This window comes from Hypomesus transpacificus, chromosome 10, assembly GCF_021917145.1.
Source record: "Hypomesus transpacificus isolate Combined female chromosome 10, fHypTra1, whole genome shotgun sequence".
In the NCBI taxonomy this organism is placed as follows: Eukaryota; Metazoa; Chordata; class Actinopteri; order Osmeriformes; family Osmeridae; genus Hypomesus; species Hypomesus transpacificus.
In genome coordinates, this window is record NC_061069.1 from 8926641 (window position 1) to 8950168 (window position 23528).

The window sequence follows — 23528 nt, forward strand, 5'->3', positions numbered from 1 at the left end:
CAGTTGATGACTTCCGTCAATGGGAAATTGTTTGATCAAAATGTATATCCAAATGGAAAAAAACACGTTTTGCTTTGGTTTTAATGCAATTCTGGAAAATTTATATTAAATGATCGTCCATCTAATCATGGTTACTTGCACTTCTTTGTTACTGTATTTTGTTAATATTACAAAAAGTTCATACCATATTACAGTCATCTATTTGCGCACTTTGCGCAACTTTGATGTCCTAAGGTATGTTGTCCTTCGACAAACGGCACATACAACCATCATGAACTAGCTAACGTTAGCTAGGCTAGTTAGCTGCTAAATTTAATAGATGTTACTCTTTCGTTTCTAAGTAAACTTGCTCTACATAATGAGTAACACAAGGTGACCGGTATAAAATAATGCGGTGAGAAAACCATTGCTTCTGTAATTATCTAGTTAGGTACTGTAGACTAGATAGAGCTATCTAAAGCCACCACTGTCTCAACTGAATCAGCAATTGTGTTAGCCAGAAAGCTATCCAGGTAGAGCAGAATAGTGGATTATTGACTAGCTAGGTGGGTTTATAAAGTTCTTGGCTATTTAATAAAAATCAAAATAAATGGGTGCCATCACTAACTAGTCAGATAGGTGTAGTTATGATTTTAATGCATTGAAAATTAGACTACACTACTTAACATTTTACCTTGTATTGTGTAGTACTTTAAGTTCAACATGTCACTGTTTCAGCACCATTTAGAATGTTTATAATCTTGCTCTTTTTTTGTGAAGATGTCCTGGTTCTTTCACGTCAACCAAGGCTCAAACCAGCAGCCCCCTGACCGGATGCCCTCCACTACAGAGAACCTGTCTTCACCTAGCCTGACAGACTTCCCATTGCCTCCACAAGGCTCAGTACCTCTCAGCTTGGAGACCTTATCATGTTGCTCACTGAACTCTGTGGCTAGTAGAGAGCTGATGCCACTGTCTTACGTTACTCTTCAAGAGCAGAGATGTGTGTTGAGCTGGTTTCTAGGTTGGGGCACCGCCCAGAGGGAACGGTTCCTTCAGGACCTTTTGGGGAAAGCTGTGCCAGGAAAAGTGTGCACTCTCCTGGATTCACTGAGCACTCTTCAGGTAAACTTGTTTTTCATTTACTCCAAATTATGTCACGTATTTGCATGTGTAAAAGCTGTTTTTGTCAATGTCCCCAAACATAAATAAAAACGAAACATTACTCTGGAATGTATTCTTTATATTGTTTCAAGGTTATGGACAGACCACCAAATATATTTGAATGCCAGCTGCGCCTCTGGACCCAATGGTTTGAATCCTGGAGTGAGGAGGAAAGAAACAGCTTCTTGCACATCTTAGAAGAGAGGGACCCCATTTTTGTTGCACACTTTTACAGAGGTGTAGCTGGGACAGCGGGCAAGGAATGACAGATAATGATGAGAAATGTTGTTGATTGTGAAGGACACGGATTTAGGAGATGTTGTCTCACTGAAACAAGTGATGTTTGAATAATCAAATTGTGCAAGAGTTAATGAGCTAACTGTATGAAAAAAGATAATCTGTGTTGTAAACTGACTTTTTTGTTTGGACTATCAAATCTTATCCCCATGTATCAGTTGGGATTCAACTGGAAACAACATATAAATACCTTTAAAGGTAACTTTCATAATGATTTTGAACAGTTTTGTATAAAGAATTAAACTCAATTTAGGTAATCACAATATGTTCTTTATTGTTGTCTTGAATGTCCACAGAATTAGAACAGCAATTAATGATTGGCATACAACTGTGTCCTTATTTAGGCATAGGTAGGGTACCAGTGTGTCATACATTTGTGAATGTTTTACTTCCCATTTTAATGGGGTTCTGAAGTTTAAATTGGGTTAAAAAAAATAAAATAATTATGATTGATGGTGAGTGGTTTGACTCAGTATTGAGTCCATGTCTGAAGTGCATACAGCTACAGTGCTGTATAGGTTGATCATACTTTGAACTGGAAAAGCCTTATTCCTGCATGGGTAAAGTTAGTGTTTTGGTTTAGAAAACAACGTATACAATGTTTTTGTTTATTAATACCACTTAGTAATGGCAACTTACTTTGGTTCATACATCTTCACGGCTTGATGATATAGTAGCCTACAATGCATTCACTGTTACAAATGACCAATTCTGCCTAAATAATATTGGATGAATCAGTGCTTAAAGTGGTAGAGCTTTAACCATTTCATTAAAGTAATTCTGATACTTTATGTTTACTGTATCCATGAAACTGACCCTACTGAACTGAACATGAATAGAGTTTTATTTTAACCTGTCTCAACACAGGCATAGGTGAATGGAGGTTTTTGAGTGCATGGGTGGCCTGTGAATGAGTACAGGTGATCAATGGCAGTGGCATCATGGAAATAAATCAACCCATTCTCACACTGTGTATGTCCAGTGCCATAGCTAAGGTAATCTCTGTTAAATGTACTTTATTGGCATTGATACATAGACATTTAACAGTAGATAACTATGTTATCACAATTTCTTTTAGATGTCATGAAGTGACCAGATTTTCACCTGTTTCTCTGATGCTGTAACATTCAAAGATCCCTGCAGAGTGATATCTATGCTCTTAAGAACATCCAACAATTTACATCATTTGATATTGCAATATGAAGGTTATAAAAGGAAGAAAAATAGCTTTCCAGTGCTTACATTTTATGGATTGTATAGTTTATCACAGCCTATAATCACAGTTCTAATCATAGCTAAATGTATTTCTAAAGAAACGTCCTTTCAAAGACCATTGTACCAATACATGAATATGCACATAAATCATACATATTTTCTGTCAATACAAATCACATTTCATTACAGTCAGTATTACATTGTGATTAGTCACAGCTTTGTTTATCTTTCTGTGAATACTGCTCCAAATTTGACATTCAATGGCCTAGTATTACATTCTCTTATACATGCATTACCCACTAGTCAGATATAAATGTATAGATGAGTACAGTTGACTATGTGTGGTGAGGAAAACATGCTGTAGCTATGACATGGAATGTCGGTGGTGCTTAGAAACGTCCACTGGCAAGGTTAAGAGCGAACCGTGGGACCCGAAGGAATGAAGGCACTACAGGGGAGAGCCAGGACAAATATGGAACCTGGGTCAAAAGGAATTTGATCGAGGTGTAGTCTGTCACACTGCGGCCTGTAAATAAAGAGCGATCGTTTTATACAGTGAATGGAGGTGTCCAGAAGGTAAATCAACTATCTCACAGCATGTGTATCTCACCATCAACATCTTTTATTCCATAGCGTCTTGCCAGATCAGAGGTCATCAACACTTTTCCAGTTAGCGACATCAAGTTCTTATCTTCAACACATCACAAAAAACACAAATTCAAGAGAGAAAATAAAAAGATAACTACAACTGCTGAGATTATATAACTTGACATGACAAAATGTTACATAGCCACTGTCCTACCACCTTTAAGGCCTAAATAACAGAAGGATGACTTTGCAATAGTTTCATTAGGTATTAATCTGTTTGGGAGGAATGTGTACACCATTCATATATCTGCCTTTTATAGTATTAGGTACCTGAATCAATTTCTAAAGAAAGTAAGAAACTGTACCTTTTGCCAGCTCCACAATACACCTCCCACTAAGCTCTGTGGTTTCTCCGCTGGCAAACACATCTTTGAACTGAAAAGGTGTTTTACATACAAACATTGAATAGACAGTAAACTGTACATTTCTCTGAAAGTTACATTTGTGAAGACAAAAATAACATTACCTATAATATGGAGCTACCAGACTGTGGATGATTTGTAAAGACAAGTTACGTATTCTGGTTATAATACAATACAATAGTTCATCTACCTTAGGATCAACACCAACTGGTGTGTCCTTCTCAATGATGAGTTGTGACACCAACTCAGTTTGGACTGCCCCTGGCCACAAGCTGACAGACGCTACTCCTCTGCTCTTGAGCTCAAATGCTGTGTCTGCTGCCAACCTGTCACACTGGAGTGGTGTGGGAAGTTAGACTTGGAGCTTAGGTTCAGAACAATGGGAATACTTTGATTGTTCATGTTTGAACTAGCATGTCAAACATACAGTTTAAGTCATGTACTTTCTGGAGGACTCACCGCCGCCTTGCCAACACCATATGGCACGTTGAAGAGATATTTCAACCCTCCCATAGAAGAGATGACTACAATCAAGCCTCTGCCCTGAGCCACCATAATCCGTGATGCATACACAGAGCAGAAATAGTGTCCCCTGAATAACACAAAATGCAGTCTTATCCTACTGTTATGTAATAGAATGTGAATTTGTTCATCAGTTTGTTTGAATATCAGTATCAGTTATTAGTATAAAGTTACTACTGGTATTTAATTAAAGACTAGAGTTTTCAAGTTGAAGTCCTGGATGTCTTAAGGTGTTGTAATCTTGAAACTACTAATTGTGAGGAGGGCATGACTAGGCAGAATCAGTCAGCTGACCTACCTAAGGCCTGTGTTGTTTATGGTATCCCATATGGATGGATCAGTTTCCCAAAACTTCTTTCCCATGTTTTCAAAAATGGCCTGGAATTGAATATTATGACAGATAATTAGTCATGTTATTCTACTGAGCCATAAAAGTTGTAGACAACTCAAGCAAGGGTTAAATAAATGAATCAACAGAAATATTCAAGAGTTGTGCCGCTCACATGTACTCCAGCATAAGCATTGTTGACAAGAATGTCCAATCTTCCATTTTGTTCACGTGTGATTTGTTCAAACAGGTCTTTGATTTCTTCTTCTTTTGAAGAATCACAGATCACAGGCACACAATTCCCACCCCTCTCTTTTACCTGCCATTAAAAGGATAAACAAAACTAAACATGATTCAAACAAACAATAGTCAGAAAACAAAAGAAAATGGCTCATTATATGGTAACAAACTATCAAACTGCAAACACATTCACTTTTGCAACATTACATGAGGATATGTGCTGGAAAACTGTTTATCCCTGGCTTGGAGACAATTGATAATTAAGTTATTTATGCAATCGCCTCACCTGAGCTGCAGTTTCTTTCAAAGTCCTCTCCTGGCGCCCAGTGATGTAAACTGTGGCTCCTGCCTCTGACAACTGCAGGGCGATGCCCCTACCAATCCCCCTTGAAGCCCCTGTTACCAAACATACCCAGCCAGATAGAGCCATCTACTGGTGGGGCAGAGTAAATACAAGTTCGACTTTGTGACTAGTTTAACTGGACTACACTAAGGATATATTCTGATACGAGTACACTGTAGCAACAAAAATATTATATTAAATTGACTAGAAGATGAAGCTGTGCATTCTTGACAGTCAACAAATACATTCTTATCGCGCAGAATATCTGTCTGCACAATAACACGTATCGTAGAAATCGTAGTAATAATAAGTAGGACGAACGCAGTCAAATGATTAATGTTGTTGTTGGTATGCTAAGCGTTGGCAATGAGTGTAATAAACTCGCCCTTTTCAGTAGTTAGCTAGGCACAAACTTGACTTTTATCAGTTGACAGCAAGCTAGCTCTACCGCTACGTGACATTATTATTACATGATTAGCGAGGCTACGTCGTTGTCTTCCTCTACTTCAGCTATTGACGTGGCGTCAGGCAGCAATCCAGTCCAAATTTCGACATGCACAATTGTGTAAACTGTAAAGTATGAATCACTTGGCAGATTTGTGTCGTGTACACATTGTAATCACCCTTCGAACCTTTTAAACAGACAGACACGTAGTTTGCCAAATAATTTGACTTAAGAGCAAAATGCAATCAGATAAGAAACCTTATTACGCATGACATTATTAATCTAGGCTACACATGAAAAGAAACACATAAACGTATATTTATAAAACACAGCGTGTAAAATTACAACCACTGATTCTTACGTCGACAGTTCCAAGTGCCAAGTCTGTGCACGGCGTTGACGAAGACTTCCCTCTTTAATTTACAGTAAGGCTACGATTAACCGAAGTCGCGTAGTCCTGTCTGTTGGCAAGGCTAAAATCGACTCGTATAGGTTCAAACTCTTAACTTGTCGCTGGCACAGCTCATGAAAATGATATGTAAATCAGCCGGTGACGCCCCTTCAACCACCGTAACATATCTAAAAGCCACCTTTGTTTTATTCATTTCAGAGATCGAATGGACGAAGGCCTGTACAACTACGCCTAAACAAAATCGTACGAAGAGGAAAATAATTAAGTCAACACATAGTTATTAATATTGTACATGAATGGAGTTTGCATGTGTTCAGACAAGTAGGCCTTCTTGACTCAAAAGCATTGCAGTCAGCTGTAGATGGGACATTCATGATATTCATGATTTAAACAGTATATAGGCCTATGCCTAAATAGATGTAGCCTAATCGTGAAAAGCTTCTTAATGGTCATTTTTGCTTCTTGAAACCCAGAGTAGGGTTTTGGGTTCACCAATCACAGGAATACAATTCTATGGGAAACTTGCAGTACAGTGATATGAGCCATTGGCTACATTGTAATTTTTTGGGTGGAAATTATAATTGTGTTGTAATAGTAATGCAGTTACAGTTAGTTGTTGAGAAAGTTAAAAACATGTTGTGCTATAAGACAATTTGGTTAGCCAATGAGAAAGCTGTATCCTTGTGTGCTGTAACTTTTCATGCTGATAATATGAAGAAGAGCCTGTTGTGTGCAGTACATTGCTGCAGAGCTTGTTATCTTAGTATAAAGGGCCTGTCCGTGGGGGAGTTCTTCATCTGAGCTTCACAGACTATGTACTCTGTGGCTTCTAGTCCCTTTCTGCAGAATTCATTGAATAAATAAATACTTATACAAAATACATTTTAACAGCTTTGGGTTTAGATTCTCGGACTCCCATCACAAATATTTCACATTTAAAGCAATACAATAAAAACATTGTGGGGGGGGGGGGGGGGGGGGGGGGGAGGGTTGTTGGTGCACTCTACTGGTATCAGGAGGATATCCTTCGTCCAGGTTAAGTCGTCACAAAGTTTAACTTTTATTTACTCTGCCCCACCAGTAGATGGCTCTATCTGGCTGGGTATGTTTGGTAACAGGGGCTTCAAGGGGGATTGGTAGGGGCATCGCCCTGCAGCTCTCAGAGGCAGGAGCCACAGTTTACATCACTGGGCGCCAGGAGAGGACTTTAAAAGAAACTGCAGCTCAGGTGAGCGAGATTGCATAAATAACTTAATTGTCAATTATCTCCAGGCCAGGGGTCAACAGAGTTTTCCAGCATGTATCCTCATTTAATGTTGCAACAGTGATGGTGTTTGTGTTTTGATAGTTTGGCACCATAAAGGAGACTGATGTGTTTTGTTTTCTGACTATTTTGTAGTGAATTTGAACCTTTTTTAATGGCAGGTAAAAGAGAGGGGTGGGAATTGTGTGCCTGTGATCTGTGCTTCTTCAGATAAAGAAGAAATCAAAGACCTGTTTGAACAAATCACACGTGAACAAAATGGAAGATTGGACATTCTTGTCAACAACGCTTATGCTGGAGTACATGTGACGGCACAACTCTTGAATATTTCTGTTGATTCATTTCTTTTACACTTGTTTGAGTAGCCAACTTCCAGGTCTCAGTAGAAAAACATGACTAATTATGCCACAACATTCAATGCCATCTTATTTTTGAAAGCATGAGACAGAAGTTCTGGAAAACTGATCCATCCATATGGGATACCATAAACAACACACACCTTAGGTAGGTCAGCTGATTCTACCTTGTCATGTCCTCCTCACAATTAGTCATTTCAAGATTACAAGACCTTAAGACATCCAGTATATTTCAAATCTATATGGTTGTGTTATGGTTAAGTGCATGTAATGGTACTATGATTATAATAGCTTTTTAAAGGCAGTTACTTTAGAAATATGTGTTGCTATGATGAGTGAGTGGTTCCACGTGGTTCTCTTGGGTTTTAACTCAGAATCAATGAACTCAGGATGGGTTGGTGAGGATCAATATTAGCCTGTGATTAAGTAGGCCTACACAGTCAATGAAATGTAACCATTAGAAAGTTACACACCCTAAGCTACAAATCATTCAATTGTTAGATGTTCTTGAGAGTATAGCTAACAGTTTATTGATCCCCAGGTCGAGAATATATGTTACAAGTCAAAATAGCTGATTGTCTGCACTATCAAATAAAATGGACAAATAAATAAAATAATAGTAAACAAACAACAACAAAATTATAAAATCCTTTCCAAAATGGTGACACCACATCCCATAAGAACGCAAGGAGGGTGCTTGTTTGTTGACCAGTCTTTTTTGGTACAGGCGCATCCTTTATCCAATCACTGTCCTGCTTTGCATAGGATGGAACACCCTCGCTACCGTCACTCAGGAGATGGGGTTCCTGTGAGTTTCCTGGTCGTCCGCCTAGCCTCGATCTGGCCGGACAGGGGAAACACTTGGAATATTCAGAACAAAAGCAACAACGGACCGAACAGAGTGGGCTACTGAGGAAATCAAGTTCAGCCTCGGGATATTAATTATTTAACGAGAAACGTTTAGTAGGTTATAGGGATAAAGGCCTATGTTTTAATCTGAAGGCATAAGATATAAACTAAGTTTTCTAGTTGTCTCGCATCATTGTATCCGAGACGATTATCCTTTTGAGGGCTTCATAAAGCGACAAGGGTCAGACGGTATTGTTTCCCTGTTTCGCTGTGGAACACAAACTTTAGTCATTAAGCTGTTTCAGAAAGAGCATTTGGAATTACATGTATTATGCGTACAACATCCGATAACAAGACTGGGGCATAGCCTATAATTGGGTAAGTTTATTTTTATATATCACTGAAGCGTGTCCGAGAGAGTGCGCCTGTGCAGTTTGACCATTTTAGTTGGTAGCTACGCCACAAAGGAACAAGACGTTTGAGGAGTATTGTCGTGGGCACCGAAAATCAATATTATCTCATCTATTTTCCTATAGGCTTACGTTTACATGGAATTTGAAATAGTTGATTGAGTGCCGGTGGCCTTCATGTGTTTTTGTAGTTTAATTACCTTTAACTGAAGTTATTACGTGAAACGCCTCAATCTTGGCAACGGATGGCCTATTCGTCAAGTGTTTGATCAGCTTTTAATGGCTTTTTCAATTCTAAGTTATAAATTGTTTAATTAAAAATATATTGGCCTGGCCAACAGTCACTCCAATATCTCATATAGGCTAAGTCCGATGATTAGTAAATTGGATCAGGTGTTGACAATTGACCAAATGTCCATTCCTAACTGTCGTCTCTAAGGGTTTGAACTCAAAAACAGAACTACAGTATGAAACATTGATGTGTTCCTCTGTGGCAAGGGATACATATAGGTTTCTCCAATTGTTCCTACACCTGTTGCAGTCAGAATATAGTTTTAAGCAATATAATAACATTTTCACTGTGGCTTCAAAACAACTTCTACATTTCATTTAAAAAGTGCCTTTCATGTATTATCTGTCAACCATTGTTTTGGGGATTACTATAAAATATGAATTTGATCAATAGTTTAAAGTTTCATAACACAACTTTTGTCTCTGTACAGAGGCTATACTTCATCCTTTGAAGACTGAGAACTTGACTGAACAAAGCCAGCTCTGGAAAGGGGTAAGAGACGAGACTGTGATGGATTCCTTACAGCCCCCCATTCCCCAAGGCCCCTGCACCCCCAGAACCACTCCCCCACCCTCACAAAACAAAAGTCAGTCACCACACTTTGGTTTCAGGGGGGAGGGGAGCTCAATCTGGACAGAGTATACAACCAGTTTTGTGATGAGATTTTGAACTGGAGTGTGAAGTAGGGGGAGGGGAAACAGCTGTTGCATAATTGACTTTGGCTAAAGAAGGTCCTTAACAAGACATTCAACCAATGTGTGAATAACTGGTGTCTCACCATTTGTTGATGATTGGTCTTCAATGTAAAAATGTCAGTGACCTTGAGTGCCAGATAGAATAATTTGATTAAAGCTTGTAATGCTGTTATTAAAGTGCATGTTTTTTTGTTTCCACTAGACGGAAGAAACAGACAGTGATATCACTGATGGCAACATACAGTGGCCTTAACAGAAAAACAGGACTAGCGGTGGACATGAGAGAACCTTTGAAGAGTGATGTTACACAGGCAGAAGGTGTTGAAAAACATGCTCTGCCACGCCCCTCAAAGGGATCCCACCAACCGAGCCCTAATGGAAAAACACGACTATCCTGTGCATCAGACAGAAATTCAAGTGGGGAAAGAGGTGGTTCGGTGAGTTTCAGCACCAACCACAATTCAGTAGTGTGCCTGCCATTGGTGTCAGAAGGTCTGAAATTGGTGTGGACACAATCTGACCAGACACGTGAACTAGACTCTATTGCAGAGCTGGTTCAGGCTTTTAATGTGTTCCCCTACCCAACATCCCGTGAGGTGAATGCCCTAGCCCGGCACTGCGCACTGCCACTGGATAAAGTCAAGGTGTGGTTTATGGTGCAGAGAATCAAATATGGCATCAGCTGGGCATCAGAGGAAATTGAGGAAACGCGACGCAAATTGGCTGGACCTGAGCTGGCGGGCGACTGCGCAGAGACAAAGGAGGAGATCAAGATGAAGAGAAAAGGATTTGAAGAGTCTCCAAAAGAGGCAGAGGATAATGATCAAATAGAGGGTATTCTCTTGTCCCCTCACGTCCCACAGAAGAAATCCAAATATGAGACACCAGAACCTTTCAAACCATCCAAAACAGTCCCATGTTTCAGTTCCTCGCTCCCGCCCCCTGAGGACTCGTACTACTACCGTCCGCCTGCTGACATGCCCGGAAGCACCGCAGTAGATACCTCGGTGGACCTTTCAGATGCCTCTACCCAACAGAGACGGCATGGGCGCTACAAGAAGTCCAAAGCTCAGCTTGCAGTCCTTCGCAGCAGCTTCCTGGTAGAGAATTGGCCAGCGGAAGCAGAACTGAGGCGTCTGCAGGAAGAAACGAGTCTGAGCCGGAATGACATCCGCAAATGGTTTAGCGACAGTCGTTATCAGCTTAGAAATGGACGGGGCTTGGTTGGAGTGTCCCAGGGTTATCCACATACCATTGTTACGGGAGCAAAGAATGATGCTCATCAGCTTCAACCTCTTCCCCTTGTTGCTAACAAGGTCCGTACTGAACCAAATGGTGTGGAAGATAAAAGTAAGGCTTTGGGAAGAGGAGGACGTAGTAATGGGATAAAAGATTCTCACTTCTTCCAGACTTTCCTGTCGAACAGCATTGAAGCATTTGGGGAGAGAGCAGTGGGAGTGGAGGTGGAGAGAGATGAGGTCATGGAGGAGGCCTCTGTCCAAAAAGACACATTTAAAGAGGCAGAGATCGAAAGTGAAGATGAAAAGCCTCTTCAACTGGTCAAAGTCATCAAACAGACAGAAATCCCACAGCAACTATCAGAGGGTACTATCCCCTCCCCGTCTTCCTCCCCTTCTCTATCTGCCACCCCACCACCACCGTCTGCTGCTCCCTCTATCAGACATCTCTCTAACAACTCGCAGAAGTCGGCTTGTTCTGCCAAAGGCAATTCTTCACATGGAGCCCAGCCCCTCTCCAGTCCTCTTTCATCACCCTCTCCTGCTCTAACGCCTGCAGGCCGACCACGCAAGACCAAGGAGCAGCTGGACATACTAAAGCAGCACTTCCTGACCTGCCAATGGCCGAAGAGTGAGGACTACACGCAGCTAGTGGAACTAACAAGCTTGCCCCGAGCAGATGTCATCCAGTGGTTTGGAGATACTCGTTATGCTGTTAAAAATGGTCAACTACGCTGGGTGCAGGGGGTCCGGGAGCAATTCCTGGCTGAGCTTGCAATGCAACAAAATGGCAGTGGGGTTTCCAACAGCAATGGTTTGAGTGGGACTCTTCGGGGTGGAGGGGGCCGTAAACGAAAGTCTCAAGTTAGCGTCATAACATCACCCGCATCAACTGCTGATTCACCTGACATCAATCCACTGGAGGTGTACTATCGCCTGACTGGGGTGCTTCAAGAGAAGGATCTGGACTCCCTTTGCAAAAAGTCAAGAATGAGCTACCAGCAGGTGCGCGACTGGTTTGCATCACAGGAAGCAGTTGTAACTGAACCAAAATCCAATGCCACTGATTAAAGCGGAGGCCTGCTCTGGAAAAGTTGGAAATAGTGGGATATTCCGTTTGCCACATTTTGGACGCCAAGCATTAATGATGGATTGTATTGCTTTAATCTGAGTTTTGTGACTTTGAAAAGACCCTAGTCTTCCCAGGCCAAGGACAGAGCTTGGGTTGGTTGTGTTGAATGATAGCTGCACTCTGTGTTATTCTATATTTGGACTTGAAGTCATGCTTGTGCTGCCTATGGAACTACTGTCGGCGAGGCAGTACCGAGTACACTGGTTTGTTTATTGATTATTGTAGTCTACTTTCCGAGTTTACTTACGTTTCCATCATTAAATATGATTTTAGTGCAGTATTGTAGGATTGTATTTTGGTAAGGACAAAGTATATTGGTTGGACCATAGGTACTTAAATGTAGCTGGGTGTGAAAATGTGCTGGGCCAACTGTAATATAACATATTAGGATATTGACTGATCACTGTGTGTTATCATTCCTTTAGACCCAATAATAATTTTTTCACACTGGACATTCACACAAACTCCTTTAAAATGAACATATTGCACTTGAAATTTGGAGACCATGTTTTATTTGCTATAACTCATTAAATACTTTTTTAGGTAAAAAGCTTGAATCACTTAATCTCTCAATTTTCAGTAAAATTCCATGCTGTTCTACCTACGGGATGACACAAACCAATGAATAAAGTAAAGTGTTTTTGATTGCTTGCCACTTCAGATTTTGTGCCTGTAGACTTAGCAATTATGGGCAGTTTGTGCTGACCTCCAGATGTTAGTGGTGGAAGGACAGTGCTGGCTTAATGAGTCATACAAGATTGCAACCAACCTGTAATTTGATGGCTTGAACTGCACTTGTTGACCTAATCCAAAACATGTATTTTTGCCTGGACTTCACTATTCTTCTGAGGTGTTGTTCTACACAAGGCTTTGTTTAAGTACAACATGACCATATTCATTGTAAATCATTAAAACTAAATATGTGGGCAGATTGGTTTAATTTGTGTGCGCTGTGTAATTGAGATAAATTATTTTAATAGGGACTGAGCAATGGAACCGGGTAATGGATTGGGTTGGTTCAACATAATCCAAAGCAATAATACACATTTTTGCATCTCCAGCCATACACAGCATCACTGTCACATTCAGGTATAGCAGTAGATGTATTTAATCAACATTTTTACATTGGTGTTTAATGTTATTTTATTAGCTATGAAATGTTAATACAAGTATGCTATGTAGAAAGGTTGTAGGAAAAAAAAGGTCTTCCTCTAGTCTGAGTTGTAGGAGAGTATACACTAGTTATGCTTGTTTTTTCATTTGTAAATTAAATGGTAAGGTAAAACTTTTCATAAGGTTATGTTACATTTGCACAACTGTGTCACTGAACAGTTTAAAACATGTACATACAAAATAAAAATTCCAGACAAGACGTGAATCTCATTTTTTCAAAGTTTGTGTTCCCTCACTGGGGGTATGCAACTGTTCATCACACTAGTAGGGGGAGACCTCTGGCTTGGCAAAACGGTCTTGAATTGTACAATTACAATCAGAGCCCAACACATTTTTTATAAGTGATCCAATTAATGTAGTAAAGTGAACACATCACAGGCAACACATTACTGTCCATTTAGATTGGATGCTTGAATGCAAGAAATATGAAACCCTTTTCATGTGTAAAACAAAATCTCCCAAAAAAGATACTCAAAGCTGGAAATATATATTTTAAATCAAATAAACTACATTTTGACAACCGTAACTAGTGTTAAATATTCAAATTAGTAAATGTTAAGTAGACAGACCACAAAAACGGAGACGTCTTTGGGGAAGCATTTGCACATCTTACTGCTGTGGGGTTGCTCGTTACCCATTTAAGGTGCTGAAACAAAAAAAATTACTTGCCATTAAAACTGATCAGATATCCATCAGTAAAAGAGCATAAATCAGTGTTGTGATTAATATACTGTAGATTAATGATATATTAAGTAACTTGTATGATTTAACATTTTAAATTTAAAACAGAAAAATTGGCACCTGAATACTGGCCCCCTCTGGAAGGCCTGGGGGACTGCAGCATTGCACCCGTCAAGAACTGGAACTGGAAAATATTAGGAGTCAGATGCTCAGGCCTGAGAATAGAAGAGAGAAGAAAAAACGTGTAAACCACTGTGACAAAGTACCCTGTTGTACGAACCAAAATAGTTATGTTAAGATATCTCACCGGGTTGGGGTACCGACTGAGTTGGGTGTGGCTGTATACAAGCAAAAAGACAACTCAATTTATGAATTCAAAAAGAAGGGGGGGAAAAAGGGTTCTGTGTGGTTGGATAGCCTAAACTCACCAAATCCACGCTCGTGAAGAGAGCTAAGGCTTAAGACTGAAGTAGCAGAACCAGGTGGAGTCTACATAAACAGATATGTTAAGGAATTGTTGTTCTTTTTAATTTAAAAAATCCACATTGCAAAACATGACATTGCACTAATCAAGGCCAACAACATGAAAATGAAGACTCACTGTTAGGGTAAGTCTATGGTTTCTGTCTCTGTTCCTCTCCTGAATCTCAGCTGAGCCTGGGTGACTGAACACACAATTCCTCAATGACAAATATACTCTCAAATATTCACTGTCTAAAGAGTAAAATCAATTACACCACAATAGCTGGCCTGAACATGTACCCCAGGTAAAGTGAGGTCTAGATATACAACAACCTAAATCAGAATAAAATAATTTGATGGGTTCCTCAATCTTTAAATTAGTCTGTGTACACATGGTCTGTGGTGTCTGTCCTTGAGATCATGTTTTCTTTACCTGACATTTCGAGAGCGAGGAGTGACTGTGAAAAGAAAAATGTATGTTTTAACATCACTTGTTTGTCAACTTAAATAAATTCCCCATTTGAATTAATTCTATTGATTTGTATACCTGGGGAAGTCACAGCCATTGGTAGTGACATTCTTTGAGTAGTGCTGAGGAAGTAAATGTAGCTGTTACTCAATAGCTTATTAATATAAAACAAGACAGTCTAATTTTGAAAAGGCGTTTTTACCCATTCACTTGGAATCTGTTGCCAGGTGATACCTGAGGAAGATGAAAAAATTGATTTCCCAAGGTCACATCACCTGATGCTGTGAACAACAATGACATAACGCCAATCTAGTTCAAGTGAAAATGCCTGATGATGCTAAACCTACCCTTCTCTGAGACAGTGGCTTCTTCAACTCAGCATTCTCTCTTTTCAGCTCTGACACTTGTCTGCAGAGAGGACACAGGGGAGATTTAAAAACAATGATACTAAAGGGGGTAACCAGACAAAAAGAATGTAGGAGCAATAATGTTCATGGCTAAATAACCTGTAGCACTGGTCTGTGACATCTTTCAATCTTTTCTCCAGCTCCACAGACTTGTGTTTAAAGTGTGAAATCACACTCTCCTTTTGCCTCCGTTGAAATAGAGCAATCTGATGGTAAACAATCATATAGTGTGTAAAAATCTAAGCCTGTAAAATCCAATAGAAGTTTTCGTTATAACCAAGTCAGGCCTACCTGTGCTATGTGCTCCAGGCGTGACTGAATCAGTTTTACTGGGTCCTTGAAAAACACCTGTTCCTGAGTCTTCATCTGCCAATTTATGGAGGTGGTTATGAAGATAAGAAACAAGAATGAGATGTGCATAAAGATCAGTGTAGGGAACAATACGTCAGATTATGCACTACTACTTGAAAACAGAAATAACCAACCTGGTCTGAAATGGGCAGGTAATTACAGCTTGCCCCACAAATAGTGCACCGGCCTGAGGAGAAATATTGTTAATAAAATCTGGATAATCACATGTCTGAAAGATGGATTGTTATATGATTACGTGTTGGCAAGATAGTTAAATTACAGCTGTTAGTATTTGAGTTAAACTGTCATACTAGGGTTAATGCAGCCTTCACAGGAGATGTGACCACAGCTGGATACAGCGAAATGGACTCCCTGTCTTCGGAAACAGTTGTTGCAATGGAACCAGTCCATTCCGAAGTACGTGTTAGCTAGCAATGAAGCAACAGGATCTAGTCTAGCTAGCTGTAGAAACGTATGTTAGATAAGGCAATTAACAATTGGATTTCTTTAACAAGGCAAGGCTATCCTGGTTTATTCATGACTGTCTCGCTAGCCAACGGTCACACTGGTAGATCTAGCCTAGCCAAGTTTTATTATTGTTAGCTACCGTAGTCTCACCGGTAGCCCTTCTAATAAAAGTTATGGAGTGCACAACACCATCTTAAGTTGCCGACTAGAAAGTAAATGACTGACTAAACATTGTGGCTAACTAGTAAACGTTTTATAAAAAAGAAAAAAAGAAACGTTGCCTCGGTGTACATTGAGATGAGTTGGTGGGTGACATGCGCAAACAGTTAGGAAATTGTGAGCAGTTTCGTTGTGGAATGTTGTGAGGTTAAGAGGACACCATCCAGATTTAGCAAGCTAGGGGCCCAGCCTAGGCCACGTGTGAAAAGGCCTCTTCTGAATGAAACACAAGTTTGACAAGTTCTGCCTACAGGATGTTGCCATCAAAGAAGAAGAAGTCAATCGAAGTTAAGAATTTTATTAGGAAAATTCAACCATAACATGGACAGCAGATGAAGGAACCAAGATTTGATTACACAGCAACATTGTCTGCTTTGATATACAAATTGGGATAATAACTTGAAGATCCAGCTCGATGCACCTTGGTAAATGCTTAAGGGGTTGAACCATCAATGATGGTTAGTGGTCCAAGGACAGTCTTTTGCATTACCCCTTGTCCTGTTGGTGGTGAGTATACCAATATTTCAATACTACAATTAAAAAATGGTCTGAGAAATCGAAAGAGGTTACAAATTAAGGCAGTACCTGATGCTAGACCCCTTTTCCTCCTGGCCATACAGTGTGAGTCACAGCAACGGCACAAGTCACTCCTGGCAGGGTCATCAAGTAGCTCCCAGCTGTGAAATACCAGGGTCAGGAGTACAGAATAAAGTATGAGCATTTGTTAAAACCTACCATGCCTAACTGAAGACAATTTTTATATTCATATTTTTACCCGTGTCCCTTCACAAAATGGCAAGCCTTTTTGCTGCTGTCAAGTCCTTCAGGATCCCAGGCCATTAGCTTACAGTGGATATACACCTGAGGACATGCAATATAAAAGTAAATAAGTGCTGATACCACCCAGTCTCCAGAAATACTTTGTGCTACTCACATCCTCTCCAAGGGGAAATTTGAAGGCTTGAAGCAAAAGATGCATTTCTGAGGTTCTTTCCCTCGTCTGAAACCTCGAATTGGTAGATTTACTGTCCACAAGGCATCTAAGGCAGCAAAACAAGTGAGGAGTTAAAATGCATGACAAACCTACATTCATGGGCATGCAGCAGCCTTTGTATCACTCTTGTCTCAGTGCCCCACACAACATACCCCTTGTTAGTGATGATGGGGTATACTGGAGAATCAGGCTGCGGCTGTGGTGTCATGGCAGCAAAACATTCCTCCATGTGCAGCAGCAAGGGCTGATGGGAACTCTGGTAAACTGCAGCCATAATGGGGATGAGGGAGCCCAGGGGGTAGGCACTAGACAGAGCTGGACCTGTGAAGTCAGCTACAGAAGAGATCAAAAGGGATTCAGGAGAGTTCCAAATCCTATATATATATATATATATATATATATATTTTTTTTTTTTATTAAGGAGGTTATACATACCATTCATTAGTCCCATTTGAAAAACCAAATTTGAATAGCCATAGGTGTTAAATTTTGGAGTGTACAATGGAGGAGACCAGTCACTATGCCTGAGAACACAAATATTGGTCAAGAACCCATATCATTCAGTGGAGTACTGAACATCTAATCATTCATATTTACCACCTTTCAAAGGCACAGACCACAGGTTGAGAGAAGGCCGGGTCATAGATATGGGTCAAATCATTCAGAAAGATCACCTGGCCTCCAGTTACCTTGAAAAACATGCAAAATGTAATTAACATTTTTATGAATTCATTCAGATAGATGACTAGAATTTGACCAAGTCCTACCATTCTCCTGAAGCTGCAGTCTTCGAGATTAACATTGAACACAGCTTTCCCATCATAAAAACTGTTGGGTGAACAGGTACCCAGTTTGAGTAGAGACGGTTCCATCTGGGATCTTGGGTCTGACCATCTTACTTTAACTTCAGTGTGTCCACAGTCTACTTCGATGTCTGGAACAAATTAGCACAGTCAGTCAAGACAGTTGGATTCTACTGTTTGAAGAAAGCAACAGTTTTGCTGTCCATGATTTCTTTCCCTGGATACTTAAAACTGTTACCTGCATTTACTGCAACAGCAAGGACCAAAAACAGCACGACTGTAACAAAGACACTCATGATGACCAAACATTAACATTCAGTTACACCACTTCACTCCCTTTTTATTAGACAACTAGGAATTAAGCATAATGTCTGACACCTGTGACATTAGAGCACGTGTCATGATAATGCAGTCAGCTGCATATAATTAATGACCAATTTGAGAACAAGCTAATCAACTAGACTCACAAATCAGAATAATTCACGAAACAGAGAAACCATATCAATTACATTAATTGGTAACCTTATCATCAGTGGCTTCCATTTATCTGGAGTGGAAACTGGAATTGCACATTTCCAAAGTATAATGACTCATCTTTTCCAACACCTTAGTGAAAGCTTCATTCTGACAAATATTTGAAATTCTGGTATAATTCCAACACATTTTGGTGACTGTTTCTAGAGTTTCATGCAGGTCTATTTCCTAATGCTGGGGACACACTACGGGATAATCGGGCCGATTTTGCCTTGGTGACGTCCTGATTATCTTGATGGTTCTACAGATTATTTTATCAGATGTCCCCTTGGTGTGAGGTGTGTCAAGAGTGACCGAATCTGCTCGGAAGGATGTCGGAGGCGCCCCGATCGCGAATCCTAAATTTGCGATCAGAAATCCTGATGTGTGGGGGGAACCCCGAGGACAAACCCCGAGTTTATCAAGTGAAACGAAACAAAATCCAATCAGAAAGCAAGCTGAGAGAAGACAGAAGCATAACAAACTGAGTCATGGCTCAACACAAAGTTGAATGGAATTGATTTGTGGCTACATCAAACCCTTTTCCTTTTTCCGTGAATTTTCTGTGGAAATAATTCCAAACACTATCATAGCAATATCTTCCTGCATATAGTCCGCCATGTTTATTCTTAAATCTCACCAGATTTTTGTTAACAGTCGGGACACTGGTTGTAAATCTGTGTGTGGTGTGCAGTCTGTCAAATCATGGCCCACCACAACTGTAGGAGCAAAACGGCTAATGCTAGGATTTTTTGTCCTCATGTTTGTGGTCTCTCACAGTTTAAAAATGTTATATGGTTAAAAAAAAAAAAATCGTTGTGTTCCCAGCATTAAATGCCAGAAGACATCAGTAGACTTGATTCTGACATTAGAAATACTTTATTGATCCAAGGGGTAGGCTATTTCTGGTGTTGCATTTGCACACCAGGCATTGGTGGTTGTCAAATTACTGGTGTCAAATATTCAAGCATTGTCCATTTAACAGCAATTATTCAAATTGATAATATTGGCCTGACAAATAAGACTCGAACTTGATATTGATCCCCAAGTAGAGTAGGATGTTCTTTTAAACAGAACTACAGAAACCTGGTCAGAAATTGTTCATGATTATAATTAACTCATTCACACAAATTTCAAATGTCAGTCAAGCTTTTATTGAAAAACCATACAACTATTACATGCTGGTTGAAAAAGATCAACAGCCAATCCTGGTGTATTAAGGACACATTTCCAGCTGCATACAAGTGTGTTGCCTAGTTATTCAATTCAGTCAAGCTAATGGTACTCTACATTGGTGTTGTGATTTGGGGTGGGCCTCAGTTCTACACAATGATGAGCGGCCCAATCACAGAGTTTTGTACCAGGCCTTGAGGTTCTAAAGAGAAATCATTGATTAGTGGTGGGGGGGATTCATGATTTAAAATAAATTTTGAAAGTGCACAATGCTTTGATCAAGTACCTGATGGAACACTTCTTTTTAGCCGAGAATTACACTTCGAGTCACAACAGTTGCAAAGAGAACTTTGCAGTATGTCATCTAGGAGCTCCCATCTGTGAAGCAGACGTTACATTTTTCATGCTAGTACAATCAATTGGACCAGTATTTGAAATTAAATCTACACATTACACACACAAGCAAACATTTTCTAAAAGAAACAATAATGCTTACTGTTGGTTCTTCTCTACGTAATGGCAGGCCTTCCTGCTTTCATTAAGCTCATCTGGATCCCATGCAACAAGATTGCAGTGAATATAAACCTGGGGTATGAACATTTTAAACATCAGTTTCCCATAAATATACAAAAAAATTATGATAAATAATACTCACTTCTTGTCCCATATCAAATTTGAATGAATTCAGATAGAGCACGATGGCAGAAGAATGGTATCGGGGAAGGAACTTAGATCTTTCAGCTTTGCTATCTACAAGACAACTGCAAAGAACATCTCTTTCCCTCATTGATTAACACTGGATGAGATACAAGGATTCAAGTTACAAGGCGCAGGCTGTCTGCCCTTCTAGCCCTGGGCCTGCTACAAACCCATGGTTGGTGACGATGGGGTACACTTGGGTCTCGGGCTGCAGCTCTGCTGTCAAGGCAGCCACACACTCATCCATGAGCAGCAGCAAGGGCTGATGGTCACCCTGCTCCACAGCTGCCCAAATGGGGATGAAGGAGCCACGAACGATGACATTAGTCCTAGCCATTGCCGTTAGGTCTTCTACAGGGAAAGGAAAACATTGAGGGGCACTTGACATTTTCTTTCCGATTTGGTCATTGTCTTGCATGAGGAGATGTGATTGCACTCACCATTCAAAAGGCCCATGTGAAAGTCCAGTTCTCCATTACCTTTCACACTACCATAAGTAGGTTGTAAGAAGCGGGGGGCCAACTCTTCTGATCTATTCAAAGGATGTTGGGTTAAACCATTTTCTATGGGAATGTAAAGAGTTGGTAAATAATTATGTTCACGATACATGTTGATGCGACTCATTCACACTGCCAATATTTACCCATTATAAACACACTTAATTGGGTATGTGAATACAGCAGGCTCAGGCTTTCCATAAGGCCTGTATGTCAACTGGTTTGTATAGATGATACGATTTCCAGTTAGCTGTCGAAAGGGGGCACAAGGGTCATTAAGATCCAACAATGCAATTACGTTGACAGTGGCAATTCCTATGAGGACCTTACCAATCTTTTGAACTTGCAGTCACTTAGGCTGTATATAAAGATGGCCTCACCTCCAGTAGGCATGGTAATAAATTGGGATGGAAGGCAATTTCCAAGGAATAGACGTGCTACATTTGGCACAAGATCTGGATGGACCCTCCATTTAACTGTGACATATTCTTTACCACAGTCTACATTGATATCTGAAAATGAATATAACAACTGAATCACACAAAGTAGTAAGGTTTTAAAAAGTCACATGTCTGGGCTAAACATTATGTGGGGTACCTGCGTTAGCAAACGTTGCTATAACAACAAAAATGATAACACCCTGCTTAAGAAAAGCTACCATGACTGAATAATCCAGAAACGCTTGAAACTACCACACTTATAAACTAATTGGACAATTAGTCAAACAATTAACATGTGCGCTTGGGTGTGCGTGTGTTTTGTGTGTGTGGGCCTTAACGACATGCATAACCATGTCGTTATGTGCATAACCATGTCGTTATGCATGCATGCGGCGACAAGAACTAATTAATGATAAAGCAGCTACATTTATTGATCAGAACTATTATGGAGCGGTATGGGAACGATTGTCTCACATTACATTACATTACGGAATGTTTACAACTTTACACAGGAAGCGGAATTGAATCAGACGACTAGCGATTGGCTGGTGTTTATATTGAACTGCTAGCCTGTTAACTCGTTTTTCTTCGACACATTTTCAGGTAAAATTGAAGGTATTTTATGCTACAGTCAAGATGCTGATCAAGGTTAAGGTAAGGCTAGTTATTTCCCAAAGCCAAAAGTCCTGCAGACTGTGTCAGTTACTCAGGCACACATTAACTAGCAAGCAGCTAGCTTGCTAGCACGGCTTGATGTTTTGGCTAACATTATTTTCACCTATTCAACAGCTTGATTGTAGTAGCAAATCATTTTGAGTACTTTTTTTGTTTGTTAATGTTGCAGACCCTCACTGGTAAAGAAATAGAGATCGATATCGAGCCAACAGATAAGGTAGGAATATTCTGCTAGAATTTCTCAGTATGCAATAATGTTTCGACATGAATGGACAGCTTCTATTAGGAATCATAATCAGTCTGTCATTTTACTGTTACCTACCTCACAATGATAATGTGGTTATTCATGTGCCCTGTGTAATGTCACTCAATTTGTTTCATAAATACACACGAAGGTGGAAAGAATTAAAGAGAGAGTGGAGGAGAAAGAAGGAATTCCACCTCAGCAGCAAAGGCTCATCTACAGTGGAAAACAGATGTGCGTGGGTGACTCTACCTTCAATTAAAACAAAGTAGCATCACATGTACTCTGTACTCACGCCAACACTTCCGCTTACCCTTTCCCTTTTTTGCAACTCTATAACACTCAGGAACGATGAGAAGACAGCTGCAGACTACAAGATCCAGGGAGGGTCAGTGCTGCATCTGGTTCTCGCGCTCAGAGGAGGGCTTATATGCTGTTGCCTCAGACTAAACCCTACCTGCTAGTTAGCAGCAATGTGCTACGTGTCAACTTTAGTTTGTCATCATCACACCATGTTATGACATAGAGCAGACATTTCCCACAGAACTGGGGCATTAAAATCCTTGCTCTCATGTCTAAGCAAACAAAGGACTTTGTGCTACAGTTCATGTGTATATGTTTTTGTAACCATAGATGTTCCAACAGTGTATGTGATCAAGCTGTATGAGAGTGAGTTTGAACACCACTGAAAATCTGTTGCTTGTGAATAAATGTTAAAGATTGCTTTTTGTGATGACTAAATTATTACATTTCTATTGACACAATTGATTAGTGTCAATTGAAATATTTGAATAAACTAAGTATTTTTGAAAACCTTTTATTACAAATGACACAACAGAATAGAAAGCAATGCACACAACAAACTCAATAATCTTTTTCATCATTTAATTTCCACCTCATCAAGAGTTGTAATGTTTTTGTGGAAATTGCCACTAAAGAATAACACAGTGCCATCAAAATGCACTGTGAATTTCCACAAATAAGAGTCAAATCAGAAAGCCAGACATCATCACAACCTACAACACTCAAACAGCCATATGTATTCTATGAGTTGCATAATAATTTTTTC

The 23528-nt window shown here is 39.9% G+C and overlaps 7 protein-coding genes across 8 annotated transcripts; 3 read left to right on the top strand and 4 right to left on the bottom strand.

Moving 5' to 3' along the window:
• The first annotated feature begins 235 nt into the window (after positions 1-235).
• c10h14orf119 (chromosome 10 C14orf119 homolog) lies at positions 236-2382 on the top strand. The gene is made up of 3 exons (XM_047028154.1): positions 236-394; positions 760-1104; positions 1236-2382. Exons 2-3 carry the CDS (start codon positions 760-762, stop codon positions 1407-1409), a joined length of 519 nt encoding a protein of 172 aa, XP_046884110.1. The 5' UTR covers positions 236-394; the 3' UTR covers positions 1410-2382.
• A 49-nt stretch (positions 2383-2431) lies between these two features.
• Positions 2432-6075, bottom strand: dhrs1 (dehydrogenase/reductase (SDR family) member 1). 2 transcript variants are annotated; one of them, XM_047028151.1, is made up of 9 exons: positions 5905-6075; positions 5042-5188; positions 4691-4834; positions 4486-4565; positions 4125-4257; positions 3856-3999; positions 3609-3678; positions 3266-3346; positions 2432-3181 (listed from the first exon to the last, which is right to left on the bottom strand). In XM_047028151.1, the coding sequence occupies exons 2-9, from the start codon at positions 5183-5185 to the stop codon at positions 3045-3047; spliced, it is 933 nt and encodes a 310-aa protein (XP_046884107.1). In that variant the 5' UTR covers positions 5186-5188; positions 5905-6075; the 3' UTR covers positions 2432-3044. The 2 variants fall into 2 exon arrangements, with proteins under 2 accessions (XP_046884107.1, XP_046884108.1); XM_047028152.1 differs by having other exon boundaries at positions 5042-5185; positions 5905-6072.
• A 2306-nt stretch (positions 6076-8381) lies between these two features.
• Positions 8382-13563, top strand: homeza (homeobox and leucine zipper encoding a). The gene is made up of 3 exons (XM_047028165.1): positions 8382-8802; positions 9557-9618; positions 10024-13563. Exon 3 carries the CDS (start codon positions 10052-10054, stop codon positions 12128-12130), a length of 2079 nt encoding a protein of 692 aa, XP_046884121.1. The 5' UTR covers positions 8382-8802; positions 9557-9618; positions 10024-10051; the 3' UTR covers positions 12131-13563.
• A 691-nt stretch (positions 13564-14254) lies between these two features.
• On the bottom strand, positions 14255-16145 carry LOC124472339 (RING finger protein 212B-like). The gene is made up of 10 exons (XM_047027115.1): positions 16046-16145; positions 15869-15921; positions 15675-15749; positions 15466-15589; positions 15324-15412; positions 15179-15210; positions 15055-15098; positions 14941-14965; positions 14647-14710; positions 14255-14260 (listed from the first exon to the last, which is right to left on the bottom strand). The coding sequence occupies exons 1-10, from the start codon at positions 16143-16145 to the stop codon at positions 14255-14257; spliced, it is 612 nt and encodes a 203-aa protein (XP_046883071.1).
• A 558-nt stretch (positions 16146-16703) lies between these two features.
• Positions 16704-18591, bottom strand: LOC124472889 (zona pellucida sperm-binding protein 3-like). Its single transcript, XM_047028022.1, has 9 exons — positions 18457-18591; positions 18183-18349; positions 18016-18104; positions 17851-17939; positions 17568-17748; positions 17356-17461; positions 17197-17282; positions 17007-17098; positions 16704-16919 (listed from the first exon to the last, which is right to left on the bottom strand). The coding sequence occupies exons 1-9, from the start codon at positions 18512-18514 to the stop codon at positions 16855-16857; spliced, it is 933 nt and encodes a 310-aa protein (XP_046883978.1). The 5' UTR covers positions 18515-18591; the 3' UTR covers positions 16704-16854.
• Positions 18592-19971: 1380 nt separating this feature from the next.
• On the bottom strand, positions 19972-21759 carry LOC124472919 (zona pellucida sperm-binding protein 3-like). Its single transcript, XM_047028062.1, is given in 10 exon segments — positions 19972-20106; positions 20191-20282; positions 20401-20489; positions 20560-20665; positions 20774-20954; positions 21044-21135; positions 21247-21350; positions 21431-21509; positions 21511-21612; positions 21698-21759. Coding segments are annotated over 9 exon segments (858 nt in total). The 5' UTR covers positions 21573-21612; positions 21698-21759; the 3' UTR covers positions 19972-20053.
• A 263-nt stretch (positions 21760-22022) lies between these two features.
• Positions 22023-23182, top strand: nedd8l (NEDD8 ubiquitin like modifier, like). The gene is made up of 4 exons (XM_047027747.1): positions 22023-22194; positions 22385-22432; positions 22611-22693; positions 22806-23182. Exons 1-4 carry the CDS (start codon positions 22177-22179, stop codon positions 22921-22923), a joined length of 267 nt encoding a protein of 88 aa, XP_046883703.1. The 5' UTR covers positions 22023-22176; the 3' UTR covers positions 22924-23182.
• The last annotated feature ends 346 nt before the right edge of the window (positions 23183-23528 follow it).